This window comes from Labrus bergylta, chromosome 13 (assembly GCF_963930695.1).
Source record: "Labrus bergylta chromosome 13, fLabBer1.1, whole genome shotgun sequence".
Lineage (NCBI taxonomy): Eukaryota > Metazoa > Chordata > Actinopteri > Labriformes > Labridae > Labrus > Labrus bergylta.
This window is the reverse complement of record NC_089207.1, coordinates 21,173,339-21,199,126: the sequence shown is the minus strand read 5'-3', so window position 1 is coordinate 21,199,126 and position 25,788 is coordinate 21,173,339. Positions and strand designations below refer to the sequence as shown.

The 25,788-nt window shown below is 42.6% G+C and overlaps 2 protein-coding genes across 2 annotated transcripts; both read left to right on the top strand.

Moving 5' to 3' along the window:
• The first annotated feature begins 1,808 nt into the window (after window positions 1-1,808).
• On the top strand, window positions 1,809-7,976 carry med4 (mediator complex subunit 4). The gene is made up of 7 exons (XM_020635409.2): window positions 1,809-1,903; window positions 4,231-4,297; window positions 4,737-4,907; window positions 5,684-5,741; window positions 5,847-5,933; window positions 6,013-6,144; window positions 6,417-7,976. Exons 1-7 carry the CDS (start codon window positions 1,830-1,832, stop codon window positions 6,587-6,589), a joined length of 762 nt encoding a protein of 253 aa, XP_020491065.1. The 5' UTR covers window positions 1,809-1,829; the 3' UTR covers window positions 6,590-7,976.
• A 1,723-nt stretch (window positions 7,977-9,699) lies between these two features.
• Window positions 9,700-25,247, top strand: sucla2 (succinate-CoA ligase ADP-forming subunit beta). Its single transcript, XM_020635453.3, has 11 exons — window positions 9,700-9,856; window positions 12,822-13,017; window positions 13,910-14,009; window positions 15,159-15,321; window positions 16,694-16,822; window positions 19,174-19,312; window positions 19,415-19,576; window positions 19,766-19,908; window positions 20,237-20,357; window positions 21,875-21,963; window positions 22,642-25,247. The coding sequence occupies exons 1-11, from the start codon at window positions 9,773-9,775 to the stop codon at window positions 22,714-22,716; spliced, it is 1,401 nt and encodes a 466-aa protein (XP_020491109.1). The 5' UTR covers window positions 9,700-9,772; the 3' UTR covers window positions 22,717-25,247.
• The last annotated feature ends 541 nt before the right edge of the window (window positions 25,248-25,788 follow it).

Here is a 25,788-nt window from a genome sequence, read left to right as displayed (position 1 = left end):
TTCAGGAGGAGGGAGAACATTTGGACACAGTTGTCTTGTTTGTAGACACCAGTCAGGGATTTGAGGTAAATGTGTAGTGGCAAAAACTGTGTGAAAGAACCCAAATATAGTGTGTGTAGGGGAGGGCATTATGAGGCCTGGGGAGCAGACTGCCCTAAGAGAAGGGGAGGGATAAAAAGTATGAAGATGAGATCAAAGAGGAGGTCCAAACACCAGTAAGTGAGGAGGAAATTAAATGAGTCAAACAACAGGAAACAGGATGACAGAGACCTTCAAGATAACAGTTTCTGCAAAGACAGGATTAAGATCTTAGACTTCCTGATAATGGTAATAAGTGTGCTGCTGAAACTGAGAGAAAGTCAGAGAGAACTGAAAGTGTTTTGGGTCAAAAAGGTTTCTGGACATTGAGGGAGCTACTGGAGAAGAGGTGCAGGGGCTGCCGAGGGAGAGATAGAGAGGCCCTCTCAGAGTCTAGACTGAGTAGGTTAGCCTTACAAGAGGACGGGACGAGGGGTGGAGAATGAATATTACTAGTATTTTATTTTGTTTTATTGCTTTCCGCCTTATGGTGGGGTGTAACAAGACTAACATCAAAGTATCAAGGTGTAAGTCAGAGCTGTGCAGAGTTATAGAAATTTGTTTCTATCTGTTAAAATGTTTTACACCGATAATCCAAAAGCTATAGGCCTTTACAGGCTAGTCATCTAGTCAATGTTTCTATTAATATAACTTTTTTTTTTCCAACAAGCGCAATTTATCTACTCAGGCAATATGTTTTCTTGTGGAGGTTACATTTTTTTACTTTATAATATATCTTATTTTCTGTTCAACGTCAATGTTGTTACTTAAATGCACATGTCATGTGAATAATAACAATAAAGGCTTTCTCTTAAGGCTCACACGTACCTCATTTTTATTGCAATTATTTTCTGTTCTACTTCATTAACTTCAATACTTTTTTTGATTTAACCTGTTTTAAACTATAAATTCCCTTTTAGTTTAGTAAACATTAATATCTAAAACACACTAAAACTAAAAATACATCTCTACAGGAGATGAATGAATCCATCAAAGATTTAATAGAAACTCTTGCATACTGTCTAAATTGCACAAAAATATTTTGGCAATAAAGTGGAGTAGAAGCATAAGGTCACAATAAATGTAAATTTTAATAATTTAATATAAACACCTTCACAGTAAATCAAGTATATTTCATTTGTAAAGTACTAATTTATTAAATCTGCCTGTTAAACAAAGTGGTGTTTGTTTCAGCATATAAACTCCTCAAAAAAAGTTTGGAAAAGTTATTTCGGTCACTTATTTTGCCCCTTTAATAATACTAATTGGTGTTGTATTATATATGGTTGGAAAGCCTGATTAGTCACCTTTACAACGAGGTATGACTTGTAAGGATCGTGCATTTGTGGAATGAGCAACAAAACTAAACGTGTGGGTAGCGCCCCAAAAAAATGATTGGATGATTGCACTCTCCCACAGTAATAAGGAAAAAAACAACACATATTGGCCATTTTTACATGCATGATCCTTACAAGTCATACCCATAGGTCATACCTCGTTGTGAAGGTGACTAATCAGGCTTTCCAACCATATATAATACAACACCGATTAGTATTATTAAAGGGGCGACATATTTGACCAAAATAACGTTTTGGTCCTCATATTCTGAGGAGTTTATAATACTAGCATTAGTGAAGGAGTAAAATATACCTGCAGGAGCTAACTATCACCAGCAGGTGGCAGTGTCGCTGCAGTATCAAACCCAAAAGAGAGCCACTTCCTGTCCTGCGCAGAAGCGACTCTAAGCAGCTATGGCGACGGCGGCGGAGAAGTCAACGAAAGAGCGACTGCTGTCAGTTTTGGATGATTTGGAGGTTTTATCCCGGTAAAATTTAAACTTTGATATTTGTTTTATGATGTCTCTGTTTTACGGGTTTTATACGCTGTTATTGTTTCCTGCGTGATGAGTTAAATCGCCCGGTTTTTACTTTTCTTTTGCTAAGCTAACATTAGCCTGTATCCCATCTGTGTGTGAATTGATTTTTCATTCATTCGTTGATATTTGGTTTATTTGCTCACATCAGCGTTTGAGTTCCAACACCATAACACAATATATATTATACACTTTATACTCTAAATACATTTACACTGTCAATGAACAAACAGGAAGAAGACTTAGCTAGCTGCTTCTTTCTTAACAACAATATAAGTTACAGCTGATAAAGAATCAACATGTTCGTGTTTACCTTTTTCTTTTCTCAAATCATTTATAATTTAACTCCCTGAAACAATCAAGTACACTCATCTCAGTGTCATATTCACTCAATAAGTTAATATTTTCAAATACATTTGTCATAAACTAAACTGAATGATATATATTTTTTTATTATTTATTTATTTATTATTTATTAGTTTTATTTCATGTACTGAAATACGTGTTTTAATGGCGCTCCAAATCTAACTTTTAGTCTCTTGTATAGGTGTATGGGAAGGTCTTCTTGACGCTTATCCTAATGAAACAAATGTGGGTGATGTTCCTGTTTATTGCAATTGATGAAACAGACAGAAATGATGAAGATTTGAACTGATGATTTAAAGGCAGATTGTTCAACACTGTTGCTGAGATTATTATAGTATGAATATACGCTCACGAGTATGTTTACCAGTACAAGTACGGTAACCTTGTGTTCCCATCACCTATGCCTCTAACTTCTTGTTCACCATTTTGATGATTACATCAAAAAGAAATCAGCGACTCTTCAGCTAGAACCACCAGAGCCGCTTTTAGAGGAGACCGCAAGATTCCCCTCAGACGATCCACGTTTGGTCAAAATGTTTTGTTGTTCAAAGGGAGCACAGTTTACCTCTCTCAGTCGGGGATTGTTCCAGCTTTGCCACTTTCAAGGGTCATCTGAGACTGTGGTTCAGAACAAACCAGATCCATGACCAGGTCTAAAAATCCCTTTTTTCAATTATGCCTAAATACATGCATCCAGTGCAATAATATTTGAATACACATGTCTATATATGTGTTAGTACGTATTTTCATGGATTCATTCATCTTGATCATTTTGTGGATATATCTTTAAATTGTGTCAACCATCTTAGGGTAATTCTTCTTTTGGGTCTGTGAAGCTGTAACCTTATATGGTGAAACATGTCAATTGTAGCAGATCTATATTTGGATAGGAGCCAACCATATGTTGTCAACAACTGTTTGCTAGACAGAGAGTCTACATCTGTTACGTATACAAATCAGTGTCATGTCATCTTGATTGTTTTATAGTGATGTACCCAAATGGAAAGGAATTTGTGGGCTGTACCTTCTAGCAGAATATAGGCCACACTGTGTGATGAAGACTTTGCCATTTTGCCATTTTGCCCACGGTGGCCACTTTGCCAATGATTGTCAATGATTGTGAGATCTTGGTCAGCGTGGGTCAGCGATGGTCTGCACTTTGTCAGCCATGTGTGTTGTGTTTCTGTGTTGTCTGACCATGGCTGAATAAATCTAAGATGATCCACAGTCTGTTTCACAATTTCATCATTGTTCATCTACTACAGAAATAACCCCCACCTGACAATATGCAAACTTGGTGCAGTAGGTCAATGTGCAAAAACACCAGCGCTTTAAAGTTACAGGCTCCAGGGCTAATGTGAGATTTACACCAAAACGTCATATTCATGTGCATTAATACTCTGGCACTTGGGCACTTTAATTCTCTTGACACTTTACCTTCCTGTAGCAGAAACTTTAACTCTGACGGTCACTTTATCCTGGTTTGCTTTGAACATCACAAAGCCACTTATCATGCTGGTATTAGTCTGTTGACTAATGTTCAGTTCATGTTGTCATTGTGGTTTTATGTACATTTGTAGACGTGTGAACCACCGACCTGCCAAGCGACTACAGATAGCAATCAAGCCACGGCTACAGTCTGGCATATTAACATGTTTGTGTTCATTAATGTGCACTGTCCCTTTAAATAAATAAATTAACCCGTGACCTATTAACAGCTGACCAATTATCACCATCTAGTGTCCAATTCAGGTACATAAATAGACATGTAAACCAAACTATTGAAATGCAATACATCATTTTACACACTAACTAGTCTCGTACACAATTTTTCAACACGTGTGAGCTGATAAACTAGACACTTAGTTTGTTCTCTAACTTTCAGCTTGTTTATCTTGTTTTGATTATTTCAGGGAGCTCATCGAGATGCTGGCTCTGTCCAGGAGTCAGAAACTTCCCCAGCCCGGAGAGGACACTCAGGTGAAACAATACACACAGTCATAGAAAAAAAACTAACCGTACAGAATGTAAATATAAAGTCCAGATCCATAACGATGACTGTAAAGACTCAACCGGCCCCAGTTTACATTCAATGCTGATCGGTCATCACAGTTTTGCATGATGTGTTAATGTATATGCATAGTTTCTTCTTTTATAGTCCAAATGATTTCTCTTATACTTGTATTTACAAATGTTTCTGTCCTTGTATTGACGCCACACACCTTATGTTGTATCACATTTTTAACGCGAGGGCTTCTTGTTTGGGTGACCCGCCAGTCGGTATTAAAATAGCTGTAAAGGCCCGTCTCCAGTCCACATCCAACAACAGACGTGAAAAGTTCAAAGGGAGTATTGTCATCTCCTTTTGACTTTATTCTTGTGAATAACTTTGATAAAACTTTGTGTGTGTTCTCGTCAGGTCCTGGAGCTGCTGGTGCAGAGGGACAGGGAGTTCCAGGAGCTGATGGAGGTGGCTCAGCAGCAGGGGAAGGTGCACCAGGAGATGCAGCTGCTGGAGAAGGAGGTGGAGAAGAGAGATAGCGACATTCAGCAGCTCCAGAAGCAGCTGAAGGAGGCCGAACACATCCTGGTGGGTCCAAATCCACAGTTTCATTTCCTTGCTATCTTGATATTCAACATGCACAGGGTGTGCGTTCATGAAATCCTCAGGGCATGACAGGATGTGGAAGAGTTTAGTCTCGTCCAGGAGCTGCAGCTCTATAACGAGCACTTCACGCACCCGACACACATTTCTGCTGCTGTGTCGGACATGTCTTTACAAACTAGAGTGCTCTTTCTGATCAATCAATCAATCAAACTTTATTTATACAGCACCTTTCAGACAAATTAAATTGCAGTTCAAAGTGCTTAACAAGAGTGCAGAAAAGTTATTGACAATAAGTAGTTTATAAAATCATTGATAAAATCATTGAGAGACTAATGCACACCAATAAGAATTAAAAATAAAATATATGTATAAAAATAAAATACAATAAAATATGACACATAAAAGCAACAAGATATTAAAATAAATACACAAGAGGAAAATATTTAAAATTGTAGTAGGATAAAAAGACAATACAGTAATGTTAAGATTTAAATTGATATAAAACACTATATAAAAGCCAGACTGAATAAATGAGTTTTAAGACTGCGTTTAAAAATCTCGATATGTACCGGTAGATCTTTAAACAAAGTAGAGCTCAGGAAAGTGAGACACAGCGTGACCTTGCTGTGCAGCTCCCACCACATCCTATCTGCGAGAGTGTTGAGTGAAGTTGTTCCTGTTCCAATCATTCAACTGAAGATCATTGCAGCTTCTTCTGTTGATCCAAATGAAATCTTTTCTTCTTCTTCTTTTTTTAGGCCACTGCAGTTTACCAGGCCAAAGAAAAACTAAAATCTATCGATAAAGCCAGGAAAGGTGAGTGAAGAAGACACCTGTCTGGCAGTCTGTTGGATATGGAGAACTCTGGTTTTGTGTCTGATGTTGGTGTATGAACTCACATGGTTCACTTGTTCTCTGCAGGAAGCATCTCCTCAGAAGAAATCATCAAGTACGCTCACAGGATCAGTGCGAGTAACGCTGTGTGTGCTCCCTTAAACTGGGTCCCAGGTAGGAACCTCTGTCTGCTCCTCCTGATGTGTCTCATGTTCTTGTTCTTCTCACCTGCTAACACACGTGTTGTTCTCAGGTGATCCTCGCAGACCCTACCCCACAGACCTGGAGATGCGCAGTGGGATGCTGGGTCACATGGCCAACCTTCCGACCAACGGCGTGAACGGCCACCTGCCCGGTGACGCTCTGGCTGCTGGGAGGCTTCCAGGTGAGTCCGTCAGTTATTGACTGAGTTTGTAGCTCATAGAGAATCCTCACAGGAGCTTTCATATCAGCTTCTTTGACAATCAGCCGTTTCAGCCATCCATCGTCATTTGACACAAATCCACTTTTTAGACTTTCCGAATCATCTCTTCAGCTGCTGGAGAAATCTCCCACTCGCTCAGTTTTGAGTCCTGATTGGCTCTGAGGCCTCTGGTGGATCCTGAGGACTCGGCTCAGAGCAGATACATGATTCACCCTCTCCTCTTGTTTCCTCAGACGTCCTGACGCCTCACTACCCCTGGCAATCCTCAGACGTCTCCGTGGGGATGCTGCCCCCTCACCACGGCAACGACTTCGGCCTGGAGCCTCCGGGTCACAACAAGGAGAACGAGGACGACGTGGAGGCCATGTCGACGGATTCCTCCAGCAGCAGCAGCGACTCGGACTGAACCACAGAGACTGAGAGTGTGTGTGTTTGTGTGTGTGTGTGTGTGTGTGGGGTCACCAACTTCTTCTCTGGTCATTTATATTGCAGCCGCGAGCTGGACTCATGGGAGGACAGAACTTGATTCAAAGGACCAGTCTGATATTTTATAATGGTTTTCTGCAGGTAAACTTTGAGCTGCAGCACGTCTCCGCTGCTGAAGTTCAGTCTGGGTTTAAGATTTGATTTGACAGTAACAGAGTAGCTCTTTCCTAAAATGGAAAGAAATTAATTTAAAGATAAAAACAGAGGCTGCAGTCAATTTTTAAACCGTCATTTAATACCATGATGTCAGCTCAGCTCTTCAGGACTCTATTTCATTTTTTTTAAAAGTGCCATTTCATTTAGAGAGCTTTAAAAGCAGCAGTGAGATTAAAACAGAAGGCTGTATGAGTGTGGACTGCTCATATCAGCATCACAAGTCTTCTTCTGTGGATTTCATCTGAAGGACAGCCGTCGTTTTGTTCCCCACTCTGTGTTCTGGCTCTTTGTGGGATAAAAGATCCGGGTGTTTAACCGTTATAGCCTATAGATGTTATAGCCTGCCTTTCTCCAAAGAGATAATCCGGGTCATACTGAAGGATTTAATGTGCAGAGAATTTGAAGCTCAAAAGAGTCGAACAAATCTTCTCCCCCAGAAAACGTTTTCAGAGAGATTCTACTGGCGGCACATCGCGGAGGGAATGAAGCAGCGTGTGAGGGTTTCTGTGTGTGAATGATACGATCAACACCAACCTCAGATGAGCCGATTAACTTGAAGGAATCAGCCGGTTAGCCTCCCTTAGCTTGAATCTGGAAACAGGCAACCTAGCTTTGACAAACTGTAACAAAAATCTGCAGCTGAAGTTACAAATTAAATGTCTTATATCCTGTTTTTTTGTACCAGTTTAAGAACTTATTTGGGAAAAAGACAATTGATGATTTTAGTAAGAACTTTAGCTTCATGAATGCACAGACTTCCTGGAGTCCTGTCAACAGAAATAGATTGTTTAACCACTTCTGGATTCAACACTTAGTGTGGGTTAAAACAAAACCGTTAAGGTTTTTATCATGGAGCTGGAATGAGGATTTTTGAAAACCTTTGACTAAATGCAGTTAGCATAAAGTTTAAAACAAACTGAAAGAAAAGGACAAACTGATGAAGATGACGTCCGAGCTCTGAGCCCAGACTGAGGCTCAATCAGAAACCAAACCCAGAATGTGAGCTCTCGTCCTCGATGGTGACTCGTGTTTGAAATAAATGTGTGACGTTATGTTTCATATGTGTTAGTTGGAGCATGTTGTCCAGATTAACCTCTTGTGTACATACGCCTGTACATACCCGCCTTGTAAATAAACACTTTTTGAATACACATGATGTCTAAGCTTGTGCGCTTGAGTTGTGTTTTCACTTCGAGAGCATTGGATCCAACCCTCACCTGTGGTCATGAGCTTTGGGTAGTGACAGAAAGAATAAGATCGCGGATACAAGCGCCTGAAATGAGTTTTCTCTGGAGGGTGTCTGGGTTCAGCCTTCGAGAGAGAGGGAGGAGCTTAGACATTGAGGGGGAGCTCGGAGTAGAGCCGCTACTCCTTCACATCAACAGGAGCCAGCTGAGGGGATTCAGGCGTCTGATCAGGATCCTCCTGGACTCCTCCCTTTGGAGGTTTTCCAGGCACACCCATCTGGGAGGAGACCCCGGGGTAGACCCAGATCTCACTGGAGGGATTATATATCACGTCTGACCTGGGAACGCCTCAGAATCCCCCAGGAGGAGCAGCATTTCCACCACATAATTTTATGTATCAGTCAGATAGTGTGCACTCGATCTGAATATGTAAAAGCCTTTCTGTTAATGAATCTTACTATTTAAATGTGCTTTTTAATTTCAGAAGCGGAATTTTTTTATTAATCCTGGGTGGAAATTTGGTTGTTACAGTAGCTCTCAAACACAATAGAAGGAAAAAAGAAGGAAATATAGAAATACATAGAATGTAAAATAAGAACCAAAGTGCAGAGTATCTGAAGGAATAATAAGCCTTAATATAAGGGCAATAATAATATGTACAAGCTCAGGGAATTTAATATAAACAATATTCACAGATATACAGGTGCAGTGTTGAACGGTGTAGATATTGCACATTAGGATGATGATGTCTGATCATTAGTCGCTCACATGCAGACAATGATGATGATTTCACCAACACATTACATGTACGTCAGCAAATCAACAGAATATGGAAGATCACTTCCTCATATTACACCTTGAGTATGTTTCAAGTATTTGCTTTTAGATAACAATGTGGTACTTTTGTATACATATATGTTTTATATGCGTATATGTGTCGTCCGTCCCAGGTGAAAATACATCCAGCAGGCCACGCTGCCTGAAAGCAAAATGTCAGTTAATGTTTAATATGTTTTACATAAAAGATCAAATATGGGCTTAAGATTTATTTCTTTAATATAGTTTATAATGGTTTGACTTGGTGAACAGTTCAGACACAAGGTGCAAAATATGACTTAAAGAAAGAAAGAAAGAAGAGTAAAACATGTTGATTCAAAACCTGAAAAAAATTATATCCCAATTAAATCTGATCAACTTCTAAATAATATGACGTTAATCAGTTTCATTTGATTAACATTTTAATTGTTTTGTTGCTGTAATGACTAAAGAATTTAGGTTAAAGGGCAGTTTATGGCTATATTTACACTGTGCCAAGGCCATGACACTGCTGCATTCAGGGACAGCTTGCAAAATCTAAGAATAAATATTCTCCAAAATCCGTTTCGTGTTCTCTGGGTGATAACGTTTTAAATATGTTTTAACAGTTAAGTCAAACGATAGATAGGTCACCTACATTGCCTTGATGTTAATAAGAAGAGAGTTTACACTCACAAAGGATGGAGCTCCTGGCAGGTATGTGAAGATGTTCAGTTATTAAAAATATGTGTTTTTCTCCTTCACAAAAAACATCCAACAATAAATAAAGTTCCTTCTTGTGTTACACTTTTCATTTCAGAAACTGTTTAGTCTCCTAGACATGCGAATTCATTTGATATTTGCAATGAGATCATATTTTCCGACGGTACTTGAAAGTAGCATCATTGAAGGCTTCTTTGCTGTTCACTACGCATGCGCGTTATTTCTCCGCTGTAGAGGGAGACATGGCGACGTCCCTGATCTGCGGCCGTTTGACGGCTAGCCTGAGAAACTCAGGGGCCAGAAACACTATCAGCTCCGCTTCAAAGGTGAGTGTGTGTCCATATTGAAGCGAAGGACCTCAGCTTTATGGCCAGGTGTTTGTTACAGCGCTCTACCTTTAGTGAAGATTGCTGTTTAACCGATTCCGACAGGGTCAAATTTGACATTAGCACGCATTCATTGGGTTTCCGTTGTTTTTGCTAACATGCTAACTAGCGCGGTGCTAGCGTCATTAGCGCGGCCGGGGGCTGTCACTGCTGCTGAGAGGATGTGACCAAGCAAAAAATACATCAGCTAGCACACTCCAAACAAACCGACCTAACCTCAGTTACTTCTTACACACCAGTTCGCTGTTAAACATATTTAATCTGGATGGTAACATTCATAGTTAGTAGAGTTAGCCGCAGCTCAGTGACCTCCAGCACCGGGCAGCTGTTAGCCGCTGAGCTCATCTGTCCCTCTGCTGTCTCCAGTGTGGAAGTTATCAGCCTCAGTGAGCTCAAACAACAGCTCTCACTGCACAGAGATGTACTAACAGGATGCCTCTTGCCTTCACAAGCTGTCATTGTTTTACATGTACCTACATGTCACAGAGGGAGGAACATCATCATCAATCTGTAGCTTTCATTCTGAACAACTAAGCCTGAGAAACATCTCAAAAGAAGTCTTTAATTTCATATTTAGAGCTTCCAAAGGCAAGTTGAGTATTTATAAGAAAGGAAAGGGGGGGGGATTCTTGACAGGAGAGAGAAATAAAATGAATTTAAGACAAACATGAGTCTCCTGAATTTTAAAAACTTTGACGTGATGCTCGTAAAAATCAATTAATAGACATCTGTTTTGAAACCATGGCAACAAAAATAGAAGTCCCACGCACCCAGTGTTGGGTTGTGTCTTGTTTTTAATGGCCAGGAAATGAAGGCAAATACCTGCACATTGTCGAAACTTTTTGTAAAATTTAGGCCATGTTACAATTCACTTAGCAGACGCTTTCATCCAAAGCGACATACATTAGAGATTAAGTACAACAGTAATCCATTCATACACCCCCACCGAAGCAGCGGGAGCAATTCAGGGTTAAGTGTCTTTCCCAAGGACACATCGGCCATGTTGCTCAGCTGGGGACCAACTGAGCTACAGCCGCCTCCTGTGCAGGATGATGTATTCATTCCTCTCCTACACGCCTGTCTGATGAAGTGAAGCACCTTTATTATGATTAAAATAACAGACATTATTTAAAAACACATGATTCATCGTGAAGTCTTATGGTTGGAATAAAGCTGTTTTAACCTTGTTCTGTATCTGTAATATTTGTTTTGTCTGTTGTTGAAGGCTGCTGTATTTAACGTATGATCAGGTAATCAAAGACATAATGAAAACAAACAGGTGTGAGAGGTCGTCAGAGAAACAACAACCAGCAGCAGCATCACACGAGACATATCTGTCAGACACGGATAGGATGAAAATATTGAATCATATTAATGGGGCACTGTTGTTCCAACCTCGGCCCTCTGCTTCGTGTCATCCCCCCTCACTCTCTCCTCTCAATATGTCCCATCTCTCTTCAGCTGTCCGGAAAGAACAAAGACAAAAATTACCCAAAAAATAGCTTCAAGAAACAACAACCTCGTATTAATAATTCACAGCCTGAATGAACAGATCTCCAGCACAAACTGGATTTGTTGTTATTTTTCTTTATCGACTTTCCTCCCCCCTGTTAGTAGAGATTCAGATGACATAACTGACCGTCACACGTCTTATTCGTGACCTTCACGTGGCTTATTTAGCTTATTAAGTGTGAGATACTTTTTGAGGAACACACAAGATGAACACACATATCAGGAGTTCTCAAGATAACAAACAAAAAGTAATTTAACCTGAATGTGCTTCAGAGTGTCGTCGTAGTTTGTGACTTTTCTCTGAATCTTGTTTATTACACGAGAATGAAAAGAACAAATTTAAAACAGGAACGTCTTCAGATTTAGAAAACCATAGTCTGAATTTAAGAGTATTTTGGGGAGTTAAACTGTCTTACTTTGGGCTTTGTGGCCATGAATGAAATGTTAATTAGAAAAGTGAAAACACTGAATTCTTGCAGCTGCTGCATCATGTTTGAGGCACGTCTGTCTTGATTTTTTTATTTTAAATGAATAAATAAGCTTATTGAGCTTCTGCCTCTAGGTAAGCAATGCTCTGACCAAGCAGCAACCTCCGGTGTTGAAAAATGACGCTGAAGCGGGTTAGGGTTATATTTTTAACCCTTTAGACATCTTCACTTTGGTTTGATTCGTCTGTGGACAAAACAACGTAACACGGCATGAAGCACAGTAATCATTCCATCTCGATGATCGTGGGAAGACAACTAACACTAACCCTAAAGATCGTAATTTAAAATGACTCAATTAATTTCCCCGCCCTTATTGACGTGTTGTGAACGCTGCCCTTCAAGTCTGTTATTCCTGTTTAGTTCAGAGCGTGCCGCAGTTTGTGGTGTGATCACTGATGGATGCACACAGTCACTAGCGTGGTGCTGTCACTGCACAGACCAGCATTGTGTGTGTGTGTGTGTGTGTGTGTGTGTGTGTGTGTGTGTGTGTGTGTGTGTGTGTGTGTGTGTGTGTGTGTGTGTGTGTGTGTGTGTGTGTGTGTGTGTGTGTGTGTGTGTGTGTGTGTGTGTGTGTGTGTGTGTGTGTGTGTGTGTGTGTGTGTGTGTGTGTGTGTGTGTGTGTGTGTGTGTGTGTGTGTGTGTGTGTCTCCAGCTGATCCTGATGGTTTCATTTCCTTCATCAGGTTTCTGGTGTTGCTTTAGTTCTCCTGCTGACTGCGAACAATTCCCTGAACAAAAACAGAACTCTAGATGTTGTTCCTGCTCTGGATGTTGTGTGTTTAAAAACATCTCCACCTGTAGCTCTCTGATGATCTTCTGTTTTTGTTGTTTCACAGACACCAAACGGCTTTTGTGGGAAAGACAGTGTTTCTGAATTTGTGTGTCTTCTCCTCCCGTTCTCTCAGGTCCTCGGCGGTACTTCAGGTCTTCTTGGAGGCCATGTGTCCCAGGTGCAGCCCCCCCACCTGCAGCAGCAGCAGAGGAACCTGTCCCTTCATGAGTACATGAGCATCGGGCTGCTGAAGGAGGCCGGCATCGCTGTTCCTGCCGGCATGGTGGCCAGCTCCTCCGATGAGGCCTACAGTGTGGCCAAGCAAATCGGTAAACGCTGCACTGAGCGATAACTCGATGATATCAAACATGTAAACAGATTATAGAGAGGCTCAGAAATGTTGGCAGCATGTGAGGCGGGTGTCATTAACAAGACAAAAGATGTGCTAACACCTCGACAGTCTGATCAAGAATACATTTACAAGACATTTGGACATGCTAGCTCCCTTTTTTAAAATGACAGATACCACTGGTGTGAGTGCGCCCTTAACGCTTTTCTCCTCAGCTCAGCTCTGACCTTTAGAACCGGCGGTAAGAAAAGATCCTCAGACTGGAGACGTAAAACAGAGAACAGTTCAATTAAAGTATAAAATTTAAGTGATGCGTTTTTAATGAGTGAAAGTTTGAGTACGTTTTAGAGCTCCGAGTCCGCACGCAGTGAGGTTGTGTTCATTAGAGCCTGTGTGCTGCTGACTCGTCCTGACCTTTGACCTTTGTGTGAGCAGGTTTTAAATATCACACACAGACACACCGTCTAAACATAGACTCGTGCTGCTTCACTGCGATCACGTTACACTTCACTTGTAAAATCACAGAGTAGAAACAAACGCGTCCTATTTTATTGTTAAACTTTAACATCTGCGTCTCTAATTTTACAATAAATCGACTTGTCGGGTGGTGGTGTTTACATAGTGTGCCTTTAAATAAAGAGTGACAGATTAAACTTCTACAAGTGGAAAGATTTCAGGAGGTTGTTTCAACTTAAAACCAAATTATAAGTAGATCATTGTTCCTCTTCTTTTACTCATGAAATGTCTTATTATCGCTCGTTGTTTAGGAATTGTTTGATTGACACCTGTGTGTGACACCTGTGAGACACCAGTCCTCTCTTTCTCTGTATCACTGATATTAATGTGTGTGTGTGTTTGTGTGTGTGTGTTAGGTTCAAAGGACCTGGTGGTGAAAGCTCAGGTTCTGGCCGGTGGCAGAGGGAAGGGGACTTTCGAGGGCGGACTGAAGGGAGGAGTGCGGATCGTCTACTCGTGAGTAACTTAGTTTCTGTCATCGAAGCCCCTTTACAGACATCAGCATCCTATCTGCAGCGGTTGCTATGGTAACAGCTGCGGGTGTGCTCTTCTCCCGTACAAAATAATACAATCCAGGGACGATTTGTTAAAACTTAGTGCGATTTGTTTCCATCAAAAACGAAAAGCAATTGATAGTGAACCGGGGGGCTGGAGCTGATCCCAGCTGTCATTGGGTGAGAGGCGGGGTTACACCCTGGACTGCTCACCAGCCAATCACAGCGCTGACATATAGAGACAGACAACCAGCCACACTCACATTGACACCTACGGGCAATTTAGAGTCACCAGTTAACCTAACAAGCATGTCTTTGGACTGTGGGAGGAAGCCAGAGTACCCGGAGAGAACCCACACATGTAGTCTGATTGGACAGCCATGACTTCCAATTACAGGAACCTGCAACACAAGAAGAGAGAAGGCACAACAGTCCACATGGCCGTCTGAATCCATTTCTGGCTCCTTCAAAATAAAAGGAGCATAATAATATGAAGAAATCAGAACCTGAACATGTAGTTTATGATCAAACCGTGTCCTGACTTATCTTCAGTTCAGTTCAGTTCAGTGAGACGTCAATATTCAGAAATCTACGATCTGCTTCAGAGAGATTTGATATCAGTCGGGCAGAAACCAGTTTGAAAAAATAAAAGCCCCTAAAAAACAGAAACGTCTCTTTCATCAGAGCTGCCAGTTTCCCCTGAGCGTGTCTTAGAATAATTTAAAACAGCTGCTCTCTGAGATAAGAACTGAAGGAACACAGTCTGAACTTGACTTTTCAAATACTTGAGGTGCAGCAGGATTTTGTAACAATGTGAGTGTGGCTTTAGTTTTAATTGGCACAGCTGACAGTCTGAGGCTCCTCTCCAAAATGTCACCACGGTGACAGGAACAAGCTGCGGAGAGGATGAGACATGATTATCTTTAGGATGCTCTGAAAGAACCAAAACAGAAGCTGATCATGTTTCCTCCTCTTAATAATCAGGGGCTGCTGTTGCCTTTTCATCGCCCTTCAAAATAAAGCTCTTAAAAAATAACAGTTTATCGATTCACTTGATAAAGAATCCGTTTATTTTATCGCATCTCTTCTCACCTTCCCTGTCTCTCTCCAGGCCAGAGGAAGCTCGAGACATTTCCTCTCAGATGATTGGTCGCAAGCTGTACACCAAGCAGACGGGGGAGGCGGGTCGTATCTGTAACCAGGTGTTCATCTGCGAGCGCAGGTATCCACGCAGAGAGTACTACTTCGCCATCACCATGGAGCGCGCCTTCCAGGTGAGGAGACCCACACGTTGAGATACTGAAAGGGTTAAATCTTCATTTATAGCTCTGCACCCTCTGCACAAATCACTTGATTAACATCTCCGATTAAAGGACAAATACGTAGGAACGGGAAGCAAATAAATAAGAACATGTGCACGCTCTTACCCTTATAGCCGTTTTCACTTCTCAGAGAAACATTCAGCTGTTTGTGTTCACACATGAAGCTCCTCCTGGAAATACCGGGAGATTTTCAGGCGTTTTCTGAAAGTGTGAGAGCCCTTTATGAGTGGTTTCCACAGACATGTTGAATAGTTGTTCTGTGTTACACCACTAGATGGCAGCACATCACTAAAGATAATAACAGACAGCACAGGTTGGTGTCTGTTGTGTTTCCAGTGAGTTTTGTGAAGTTATTCAGCTGAGTTAATGTAACGTTAACAAAGTCTGTTATGTGTTTTTATGTTGATTTAACTGGTTGACTGTGTAGAAACCAGCTTCTTCTTACTCTTCAGATCTTTATTTTGATTTTAAAGAAGGACATTTGTGTCCATGAAGTTGTTTCTTAAGGCAAAGATATTCTCCAGCCGTTCCCCTCAGCTGAGTGTTTTTGTGGCTTCATTGTGATGTCATGAATATCTTGGACACAGAGCTGTCACTCGTTCACTAATCGCTGCAGACACTTTGACACGCTACAACAATGTCTTCAGTTGCAGTTACTCTCAGCAGCTTGGTCGATAAATTGAAAACCCTCGGTGACTAGTGAGCGTGTTAAGGACATCATCATGAGATTCTGTTGAACTACACATGGCATTGATATAAATACAGATATATTCTCAGTATAGCGTCATCTAGAGCAGGGGTGCCCAAACTTTTCATCCCGCGACCCCCAAAATAACGATGCGTGACACCGGGGACCCCTTCTGTCCCTAGAAGTGGTTAAAGCATAACGGTGCACACAGCAGCACGCACTAATGGGCCTATCTAAACACTGACATTAGAACAACAATAAAAAATACAGCAGCCTTAAACTAATTGAACAACATTTTTGCATGTGATTTCACAATAATAGGTAAAATATGTCATTTCAAGTCATTTCCAGTTTGCATTTGTTTTTGGAAGGCAACTCGCGACCCCCCTCCTAGTGTCTCTTTGGGAACCACTGGTCTAGAGGACTCTGTTGCTTCAGACCCTACTTCTGCATGGTTTTTTTTAAAGTCACGTCTTACCTCAGGAGACCTCCCCCCTCCTGTCTGACAGGGATAGTGTCCCACTGTGAGGTGCATGTGTGAACAACCAGATCAGGAGAATATTGAAGCAGTGCATATGTAAAAACAGGTTGATTAACACTTGGAGGATTAACAACCTTTCCCCCCCCCCCCCTCAGGGCCCCGTGCTGATTGGCAGCTCTCAGGGGGGCGTGAACATCGAGGATGTGGCGGCAGAAAACCCGGACGCCATCGTGAAAGAGCCCATCGACATCGTGGAGGGAATAAAGATGGAGCAGGCTGTCAAGGTAAAATCAATAAAGACCCAACGAGTCGCAAACAGACTGGCTGAGTTTTGACCGCAGAGAAAACCGTGTGTGTGTGTATTATATAACTAGTTTCTTAGCAGCACACAGGCCCCATTTCTCTCCTCCAAAGTCTAAACTCCTTCACTCCTCCTCAGCAGGCTTTATTCGACCCTCATGCTGTTTCCTTTTTGAAAAGATAATTCAACATTTATCATTTAGTTTTATTATTGCCCAAAAATACCAAACCTCCTGACCCTCGTCTTTATAGAAAAACTATTTTTATTCTCTCACCACGGTGGGCAGGTTGGCAGTTGCTTTCCAAAACACAGTTTAAGATTTTCAGGCTTAATAGTTTAAGGTCCAACCAGTGAGATGTGTAGAGAGTGAAATGATAAAGGTACGTTACTATATGATCAGACATTAAGGAAACATGCTATGTTGAAGTGCTGGCTTCTCTGACAACAATGCAGCAGTCAGTATGTCCTCCTTCTAACTTTAGATTCTGGTCCTGAATGCTCTGGATTTGTTTGGACCAGAGAAGGTAGGCGGTTTTAAGGCACCCCCACATGGCCGTTTTGGATGCCCCTCGGTTTGCCAGATATGAGAGCAGTTATCAGGTCAAACCAACAGGTGTTGCAGCGATGGAAGCGGGCAAGAGAACTGGTTCAGATAGAAGTGATTGTACCCGACCTAAAAAGCCTCTGCATGTTTCTAATAAGCTCCACGAGCAGAAACGTGCTCAAACTAGGATCAATATTGGAGATGCTTTTGAAAAATGGAGAGAGGTTAGAACACAGAAAGGTTTACAGACCGATGCAGAGCTGGATAAACACTGAAGCTTCAGTGTCCACCACATGGCAACCTGCATGAGCATCGACTCTAGAGAGGAGGGGGCGGGGGGAGACAGCTCTCTACAATGTTTAGAATTTGGACTGTAGTACCCATTTTAAACACTTAGTGTCAGAGTTACATACTGCTCCTTTACTAATCTCATCTTATTGAGAAGCACAGAAACTGTAATAAAGATCTATTGCTTAGGAAAGGTGTGTAGGAGACGGATCAATTCATCATAACTTGCAGACAAACTCCTGTTTAAATTTCACAAATACATTAACAACAAGACATTTCCCGACATTGGGAGTCTAGGACTTCTGGTATCGTGAAAACACTACACCTTCTATCTTTTTCATGTCTCTCTCTTCGAATGTATTTCAACATCAGCTTCTCTTCTCTGTTCTGTCAGTTCTAGATATTGAACATGTCTGATGTCACAGTGAGAGCAGAGGCTCGATATATCTGACCGAGTGAAGAGGTGCTGATTGCCCGTCTCTCTAAGTGGATGGAAGTTCATCGATGTCCTTTTACTCCTTTATTTGAGTCCACTGAGAATGAAGCAACAACCATTTACAATAAGTCTCAGAGCTCCTCAAAACATGTGTGTGAAGTTTCTTGTTCTAAATCCACTCTGATCCTGTATTTGATCATGCCTATAAACCCCTCTATTTCAGCCCTGCTCAGAACAGGCTGTTTCTGTGTCTGTACCTTTAAATGTAAATGAGCTGTGTCTGACCACGCCCCCTCTCTGGAAGGTCTTAGGTGTCTCAGGCTTTCTCGCTCCATGTCCTATTGTTTATTGTGAGAAGGCAGACTCAGAGGGCAGAACAAACACCTAGCTGTGGGAGTGTCACCCACCTGGGGGAGGGGTTACTGCCCTTTGTGATGTCATGAAGGGAACATTTCCAAACAGCCTGTTTGAGCACACATTTTCTGAAAAGTGGAGCAGGCAAAAGATGGAGAGGATGGACTTTTCTCATCATTATTGGGGGGGTTTGTAGACAGAATATAGACACATATTAGAGTTAGAGGAACATGGTGAAGTGGATTTTACATAATATGTGACACTTTGGGTTAGGGTCCATTCAGAGATGGAGTCGACTGAGGGAGCTGAAGGGTCTGAAATGTGGCGCCATGGTTGTTGTGTTTAATTTTTTACATTCAGTGGGATGTTTTTCTGTGTTTTCACACCGCTGAATAAGACATGAGGTCACATAAGAGTTGTGATCCGGTGGCGCTTCTGTTTGTGTGTAGGGCGTTTGAATGAGCCGTGACAGGAGGGGGCGGGTTTAGAAGGAGCCCTGAGGAGATGTCACAAAAACAGAGTAAAATAACTTCACATGGTTTTGATCAAGCCAGACTTGCAGTTTCCACCTGTTTCCAGTCTTTATGCTAAGCCAAACGAAAGTGTAATGACGACCCTGGAAGATGAACCCGCCTTTATTCAGTCTCCGTTTAGATTCCCGACCTTTGTGTGCAGCGTTAATAGTAGTAACAGTATTTTTCTTCTCCTGCAGGTGGCGCAGAAGATGGGCTTCCCTCCAGCTCTGATCAACGAGGCTGCAGAGAGCATGATCAAACTTTACAACGTGTTCATCAAGTACGACGCATCCATGGTCGAGATCAACCCCATGGTGGAGGACTCATCTGGCATCGGTACACACACACACACACACTCTGCTGCAAACAGAAACTGTCCCATGACCTTCAGCTGCAGGACGCTGAGAGTTAAAAATGTTGTTCTGTGTTTGTCTTCAGTGATGTGCATGGACGCCAAGATCAACTTTGACTCCAACGCAGAGTACCGACAGAAGAAGGTGTTCGAGATGCAGGACTGGACCCAGGAGGACCCCCGAGACCGACAGGCCGCCAAGGCTGACCTCAACTACATCGGCCTGGACGGGACCATCGGCTGTCTGGGTCAGTGCTCAGCAGAGACAAAAGATCAACATTTCTTACACATACTTAATCTCTTATTATTGTACAGTGAGATACTCTCCTTAGAACCTAAAAATAAAAAGAGAATCTCTGATTATGATTTATCTCTGAGACTCACCTCTGTTGGTGCTGACCGGTTGTTGTTGTTGTTGTTGTTGTTGTTGTTTGTAGTGAATGGAGCTGGTCTCGCCATGGCCACCATGGACATCATCAAGCTGCACGGCGGCACTCCGGCTAACTTCCTGGATGTAGGGGGTGGAGCCACAGCTCATCAGGTGACCGAGGCCTTCAAGCTCATCACCTCGGACAGAAAGGTGAGAAAACGCCTGCTGATCTTTCTCTGAAGACAACAACAACCAATGATACAAAGTGCACAAAGAGGGCACGATCACACAGAGACACGCTGCCACTAAAACCATTGTGTCCTTATGGTATTGGGCGCTTAGCGGGCGCTCTTCTCTGCTGCGCAACGCCTTTTTTCGTGGCCTTTGGGCGAGCATCAAAGTTGTAAAAAATGAAAACTCTTCAGCTCGAGACGCTGAGTGGCAGCGCTCCTCAATGTTGGCGTGCGTGCGTGCGTGCGCATGCACGTTTATTTCACCGTGTGTGTGTTTAACCCTGTGTGTTCTGTTTGTCACTCAGGTTCAGGCCATCCTCGTCAACATCTTCGGCGGCATCATGAGGTGTGATGTCATTGCTCAGGGCATCATCATGGCAGTGAGGGACCTGGACCTCAAGATCCCCATTGTAGTACGGTTACAAGGTACAACACACACACACACACACACACACACACACACACACACACACACACACACACACACACACACACACACACACACACACAGGTCGAAGATAATCTCTTATTTCTTATACAGTCTCACATAAATGTATTTATAGTCATTTCTCTGGGTCAGATTGAATAAGATCGTGTTCATTTTAAAATCTAAAAAACAATTCTGTAGATCAGTTTGATATTTCATTACATAGCCTAACAGCATGTGATGCGAGCGAGCGTCAGCAACAAAATCAGCCTGATTCAGATGTTTCCTATTGGAGAATCCTAACTCCTCACAAACGACACGAAGCAGCGGGACGCAACATTTAACGCTCGCAATTCTTTGTTGCCTGAATGTCGAGATGAACTCAGAACAGTCTTCACCTTCCCATCGTTTTGAATTTTCTACTTTCAGGGGATTTGTTGTTTTTAATCCTCAGACAATGCTTATATTCTATCTTCAGATTAATCGATATTTCAAACTGCAGGAGTTCTTATTCTTCCTCTCTCTCTGTTTAACGGCCTGACTCTCTCCAGGTGATCAGACGACTGCCTGAAGTCTCAGTGTCACAAGAGATTCTCTCTGCAGACTGTGAACACACCTCCTGCAGAAACAGACGCTCTCAGTAACACTGAGTGCATCTTTCCTGGCAGCTTTCAGCCGTGTGTAGAGAGAGAGAGAGAGAGAGAGAGAGAGAGAGAGAGAGAGAGAGAGAGAGAGAGAGAGAGAGAGAGAGAGAGAGAGAGAGAGAGAGAGAGAGAGAGAGAGAGAGAGAGAGAGAGAGAGAGAGAGAGAGAGAGAGAGAGAGAGAGAGAGAGAGAGAGAGAGAGAGAGAGAGAGAGAGAGAGAGAGAGAGAGAGCTCCGTAAATAAAAAATTAACAGTTTAAATCAAACGGCTGGTTTCACCACAATGAAGAAGAAATCTGAATCTGTTCCCAGAAGGATTTATTATCTATCAGACGGTGATAGTCGAAGGGTTCTAAAATTGACGGTCATGATGCTGTCAAGACTTCCTGTAGTCCAGTCGGGGTTTCCTGTGTAGCCCTCTGTCGGCCCCGTCACAGTGACTCCACAGATTTAGATATCCAGATGTTCTAGAGGAGAAAGAAAAAGGAAGAACCAACGAGTTAAAAAGGAAAGAAAAAACCCAAGAAAGACAAACCTCCTGTTTGCATGATGGCGCCATCTTTGCCCCCAACGACAGCGAATGAATGATGTGAGGTTAGCCTGTGGAGGTGTGTGTTGAAGGGGAGCCAATCATATCCACCATTATGCATAAGTCATATTAGACCTCTGCAGTATAAAAGTTTTATATCACATTTATTTATAAAAACACGATGTGAGTGAGGGGATGAGATCGGGGCAGTGACTCAGCTTCTCGCCGTGTGTCTAATGGATATGTTTGTGTTGTGTGTAAATATCATGAACAGATCGAAGTGTCGATGAACCACAAGGCTCTTAATCTGATCCAAAGTTGACATCTTTGTTTTGTTTTTGAAGGAACGAGAGTGGACGACGCCAAAGCTCTGATCGCGGCCAGTCCGCTGAAAATCCTGGCCTGTGACGACCTGGACGAAGCCGCCAAAATGGTACACACACACACACTATGCTTCTTTTTATACTTTTCTGATTTTATTTGAAGGATCAGGGTCTTAACTGATCTGATTTCTAGTGACACTAAGGGAGCATTAACACTAGGCCCGGTTGGGTAACCCTAACCCTCCAATGACCTGCACTCACATTGATCCAGGCCTGAGCACAGTTACCTCTTATACATAACATCATCACATCACGTTGTAGTCTTAGAAAGTCTTGGATTTTCTCAAAGACCTCCAAGTTCTTCTGGGTTTTATCGATCCTACTCTGAATATTGCACAAATTTCGATTAAACACTCGACCTCTACAGGGGACCAGAGGAATGGTCACATAGATTAGGTTATACATCATGAGCACATTGCGTACCCATGCAAGAGCAACCATACCGTATCCTGCTGGAGCCGGTCTCTTCCAACCGTTTCAGGGCAGAGGAAGTGCAGCCTGCTTGATCACAGTACGGAGCACTTACACTTGTCAAACAAACCTGACTTATGGGCTCAAACGTGCTTAGGCTCAGTACTGATTGCCTAGTGTGAGTGCGTCCTGTAACCCCCAACACGTCCTGCTCCGGGTGGTATCGACATGTTTTCACTCGGAGCTAAACTTCCTTTTGTTTCAGTGGAAAAAGAAGAATATTCCAGTTCTCAGACGTCTTCTTTTTGTGTTCTCAGGTTGTAAAGCTATCTGAAATCGTCTCTCTGGCTAAAGAAGCTCAGGTGGACATCACCTTCCAGCTGCCCATCTAGAAACCTCAAGTCTGGACCTCCTCACCATGTCCTCCACACCTCTGTCTGTCACAGCGGCTCACCACTCCTCCCCCTCCAGCAAACAGACTGCAAGAGCCCCCCCCCCCCGCTCCTGAGAGGAGACCGCTCCCCCAGGAGACCATTAGTTTGTTTTTCTTCCTCTGTGGCATGATGGTACGACCGCACACACGAGTTCTCTGTCTCCACCCTACTCAAACCTACAAACTCATGTTGCACTTGAGTCGAAACGCACAAAACCTTCACCTCTGACTCCCCTCTCCTTGATCTATTTCTGGCAGATCTTCCTCCGCCGTGTTTCAGAAAATGAAAAACAGCGAGCTAGAGAGTTTTAATGCTGGACGAAGCGGCTTTCACGCTCATAGTTTTTACTGTTATGAGACGGGGCTGCAGATTAGAGCTGTTACATGTATAAGAAGTTAAAGGCATCATGATTAAAGGATTGTACAAACACACACACACACACACACACACAGATTTGCGTGCATGCCTCTTCAATGTGTTGTTGCTGAAACAGAATAAAGAGCAGATCTGTACCCTCGAAGAAGAACTTTGACGCATTTAATCGAGCAAACAAATCTAGACGAGCTGGAAACACATACGTCGTCTTTCACCGCGCTGCGTCTCCGTCTGATAAAATAAAGAAGAACTCTGCAGCACAGATTCAATAATTACACAGTTCAGACACAGAAAGTGTTTCTCCCTGCAGGCGCCTTCACATTACTCCGTCATCCGTCTTCTCCTAAAAGCAGACGTGTTTATCAGATTCTCTCACATCTCTCCTCTTTCTCTCGGCTACCAGAAGGGAACACACACGAGATCTTTTCTTCTGGTTTTACTGTAAAGCAGAGCTGTGCAGGAGCAGATAGTTTGAGATGAACGTGACCAGGGCGTGTTCAAAGATCGCTGTTTTCTGTACAGACTCTTATAGGTGAACGTTAGCCACACTAGCAGCTCTGCTAACGCTCTTAGTCCAGCCTGAAAGATGGAAACATCTTCCCATTGAGCCTCTTCTGGATCTAACAATATCGTTTATGGTTTCGATACCACAGCAACCAAAACTTAAAAGGTTCCAGGCAATCTCCTGCACATCGTCTAAATTACACAAATATGTTGGAAGTGTTTGTGAGCCATATAGACAGTTTTAAAAAGCTTTGAAAAGCTTAGTTAGCATCCAGAGTGCAGCGTCACAGAGCAGCTAGTGATTGAATACTGCTGATTACATATTTGTTTCTCCATGCAGAGAAAATCACAACGTGTTCACATGACCCCAAAATGTATCTGTTTTTTTCACTTTCAAACACAGAGGGAGTGAAGAACTCCAAACTCTGCCTTCTGCAGGTTTAAACACAGAGCGTCTCACTCTGTCGGAATCATCCACAAACTAAATCTGGTCCATGGCTCATCGGTTGGAGATCGTGGCTTGAGGACATTTTTAACGTTTAGCTTTGATTTGGCCTCAGAGTTGGTCAAACTCTGCTTTAGTTTTCAGGAGTTCTTAACCGTGTTGGAGGTTCAGTCCGCTCCCAGCATGATGGATAATAAAGTCCTCAAGCGTGGAGTTAACTTGCCTCGCACTGTCGACCTCTCGGCTTTGAACGAGTCGCTCTGTTATTCTGAAATATCAGACGTGACACCTGTGGACTGTGCTGGATCGATCTCTGCTGCAGAGGTCTATGCCGGTATTGATGAACTATCCTCCAGTTTCAGCTCGTTTTCCGTCTCCCCTGATGTCTTCTTCTTTTTTTTTATTCAGTGTTCCCAGAGAAAAACCTCCTGGGAGAGTAAAAGTATAGTCGACTGAACACCACATCGCTTTGATTTCCTGCGATCTTTCTGTGTTTCTCGCTCTGTTGATTTCAGACACGGGGGGGGGGGGGGAAGAGTTCTTCTCTTTTTCTGACTCTGATGGGTTTTTTTATGCTGAATGAGCAGATGTGCATCGTATGACTCCAGGGAGAGACTCCTGCTCCTGCTTAAGTGAAGCATGCTTTATGCTGTTTAGATTCTCGCCGTGTTGGAGGCAGACGATGTAGAAGTCCTCGTTGAGCTGAACTACTGCAGCACGGGTTGAGTTGGAAGTTTTCCGTCTCTTTTGGATGTTTGGTGTTACAGAAAAGTGGCCTGTTGGAGACACTGGATGTTTGTGTTTCTGTGTATTTATTGCTTCAAAGTTAAACGGAGTTTTTTGCAGCGTCTGCCGGCCGTGTATCGTCAGTCTGCCATCATGCCACGCCCCGAGGACACATTTACTCTTTTGTTTCTGATGCAATTTCACTTTGGGCCGCTTGTGTCCTCTCAGAAGAACGGTAAAATGACTGTAGTTGTTTCCTCCTCCTCCTCTTCCTCCTCCTCCTTCAGCGCTCCGAACACAAGCAGACATTGTGAGTTGTACGTCATTTATTATATCTTGTAAATAATCAAACTGATGTTCTCGCTCTGTAACATATTTATGCTCCTTGCACGGAGTACGACAAAAAAATGTTGAAAAAAATAAATGCAGAGGACGCCAACTTTTCGCTTGTCTGTTGTTCTTTTCCTTTTTTTTTCCTGCCGTCAGAGATGTTTCTCCTCAACAATGAAATGCAAAAACAAAAACCTATGAACTGTCACACTCTAAAGGGTTTAACTTTGAAGCTTTAACTCAGACGTCGAAGCTCCTGAAGACAGAAGGACATAAATATTAGCGACATCTCCACTTCAGGCTGAGTCTGACACAACTGTACCTGAATTTACACTTCAAGTATTTTTAAAAAGCAATCAACAGAATTTACACTTCAGCCTCCTGGCACTCAGTGAGTCAGTCCCCATAGAGCCCCATGTTAAAATGTCCAACTTTACAGCTGCAGTTCCTCCAGTGTCCACTAGAGTCTTAACAGTTTTGAAGCACATTTGATCTGATATTAAAAGAATCACGTGACCAGTGAGGAGGAATGTGAAAACAGCTACTGACACTTTAACTCCTGATGTCGGATATTAAAGTCACACAGTGTCTGTACCTTCGTTTTAATCATACCGTATAGTTAACCTTCAGTTCAGCGCCCGTGTCGCCCC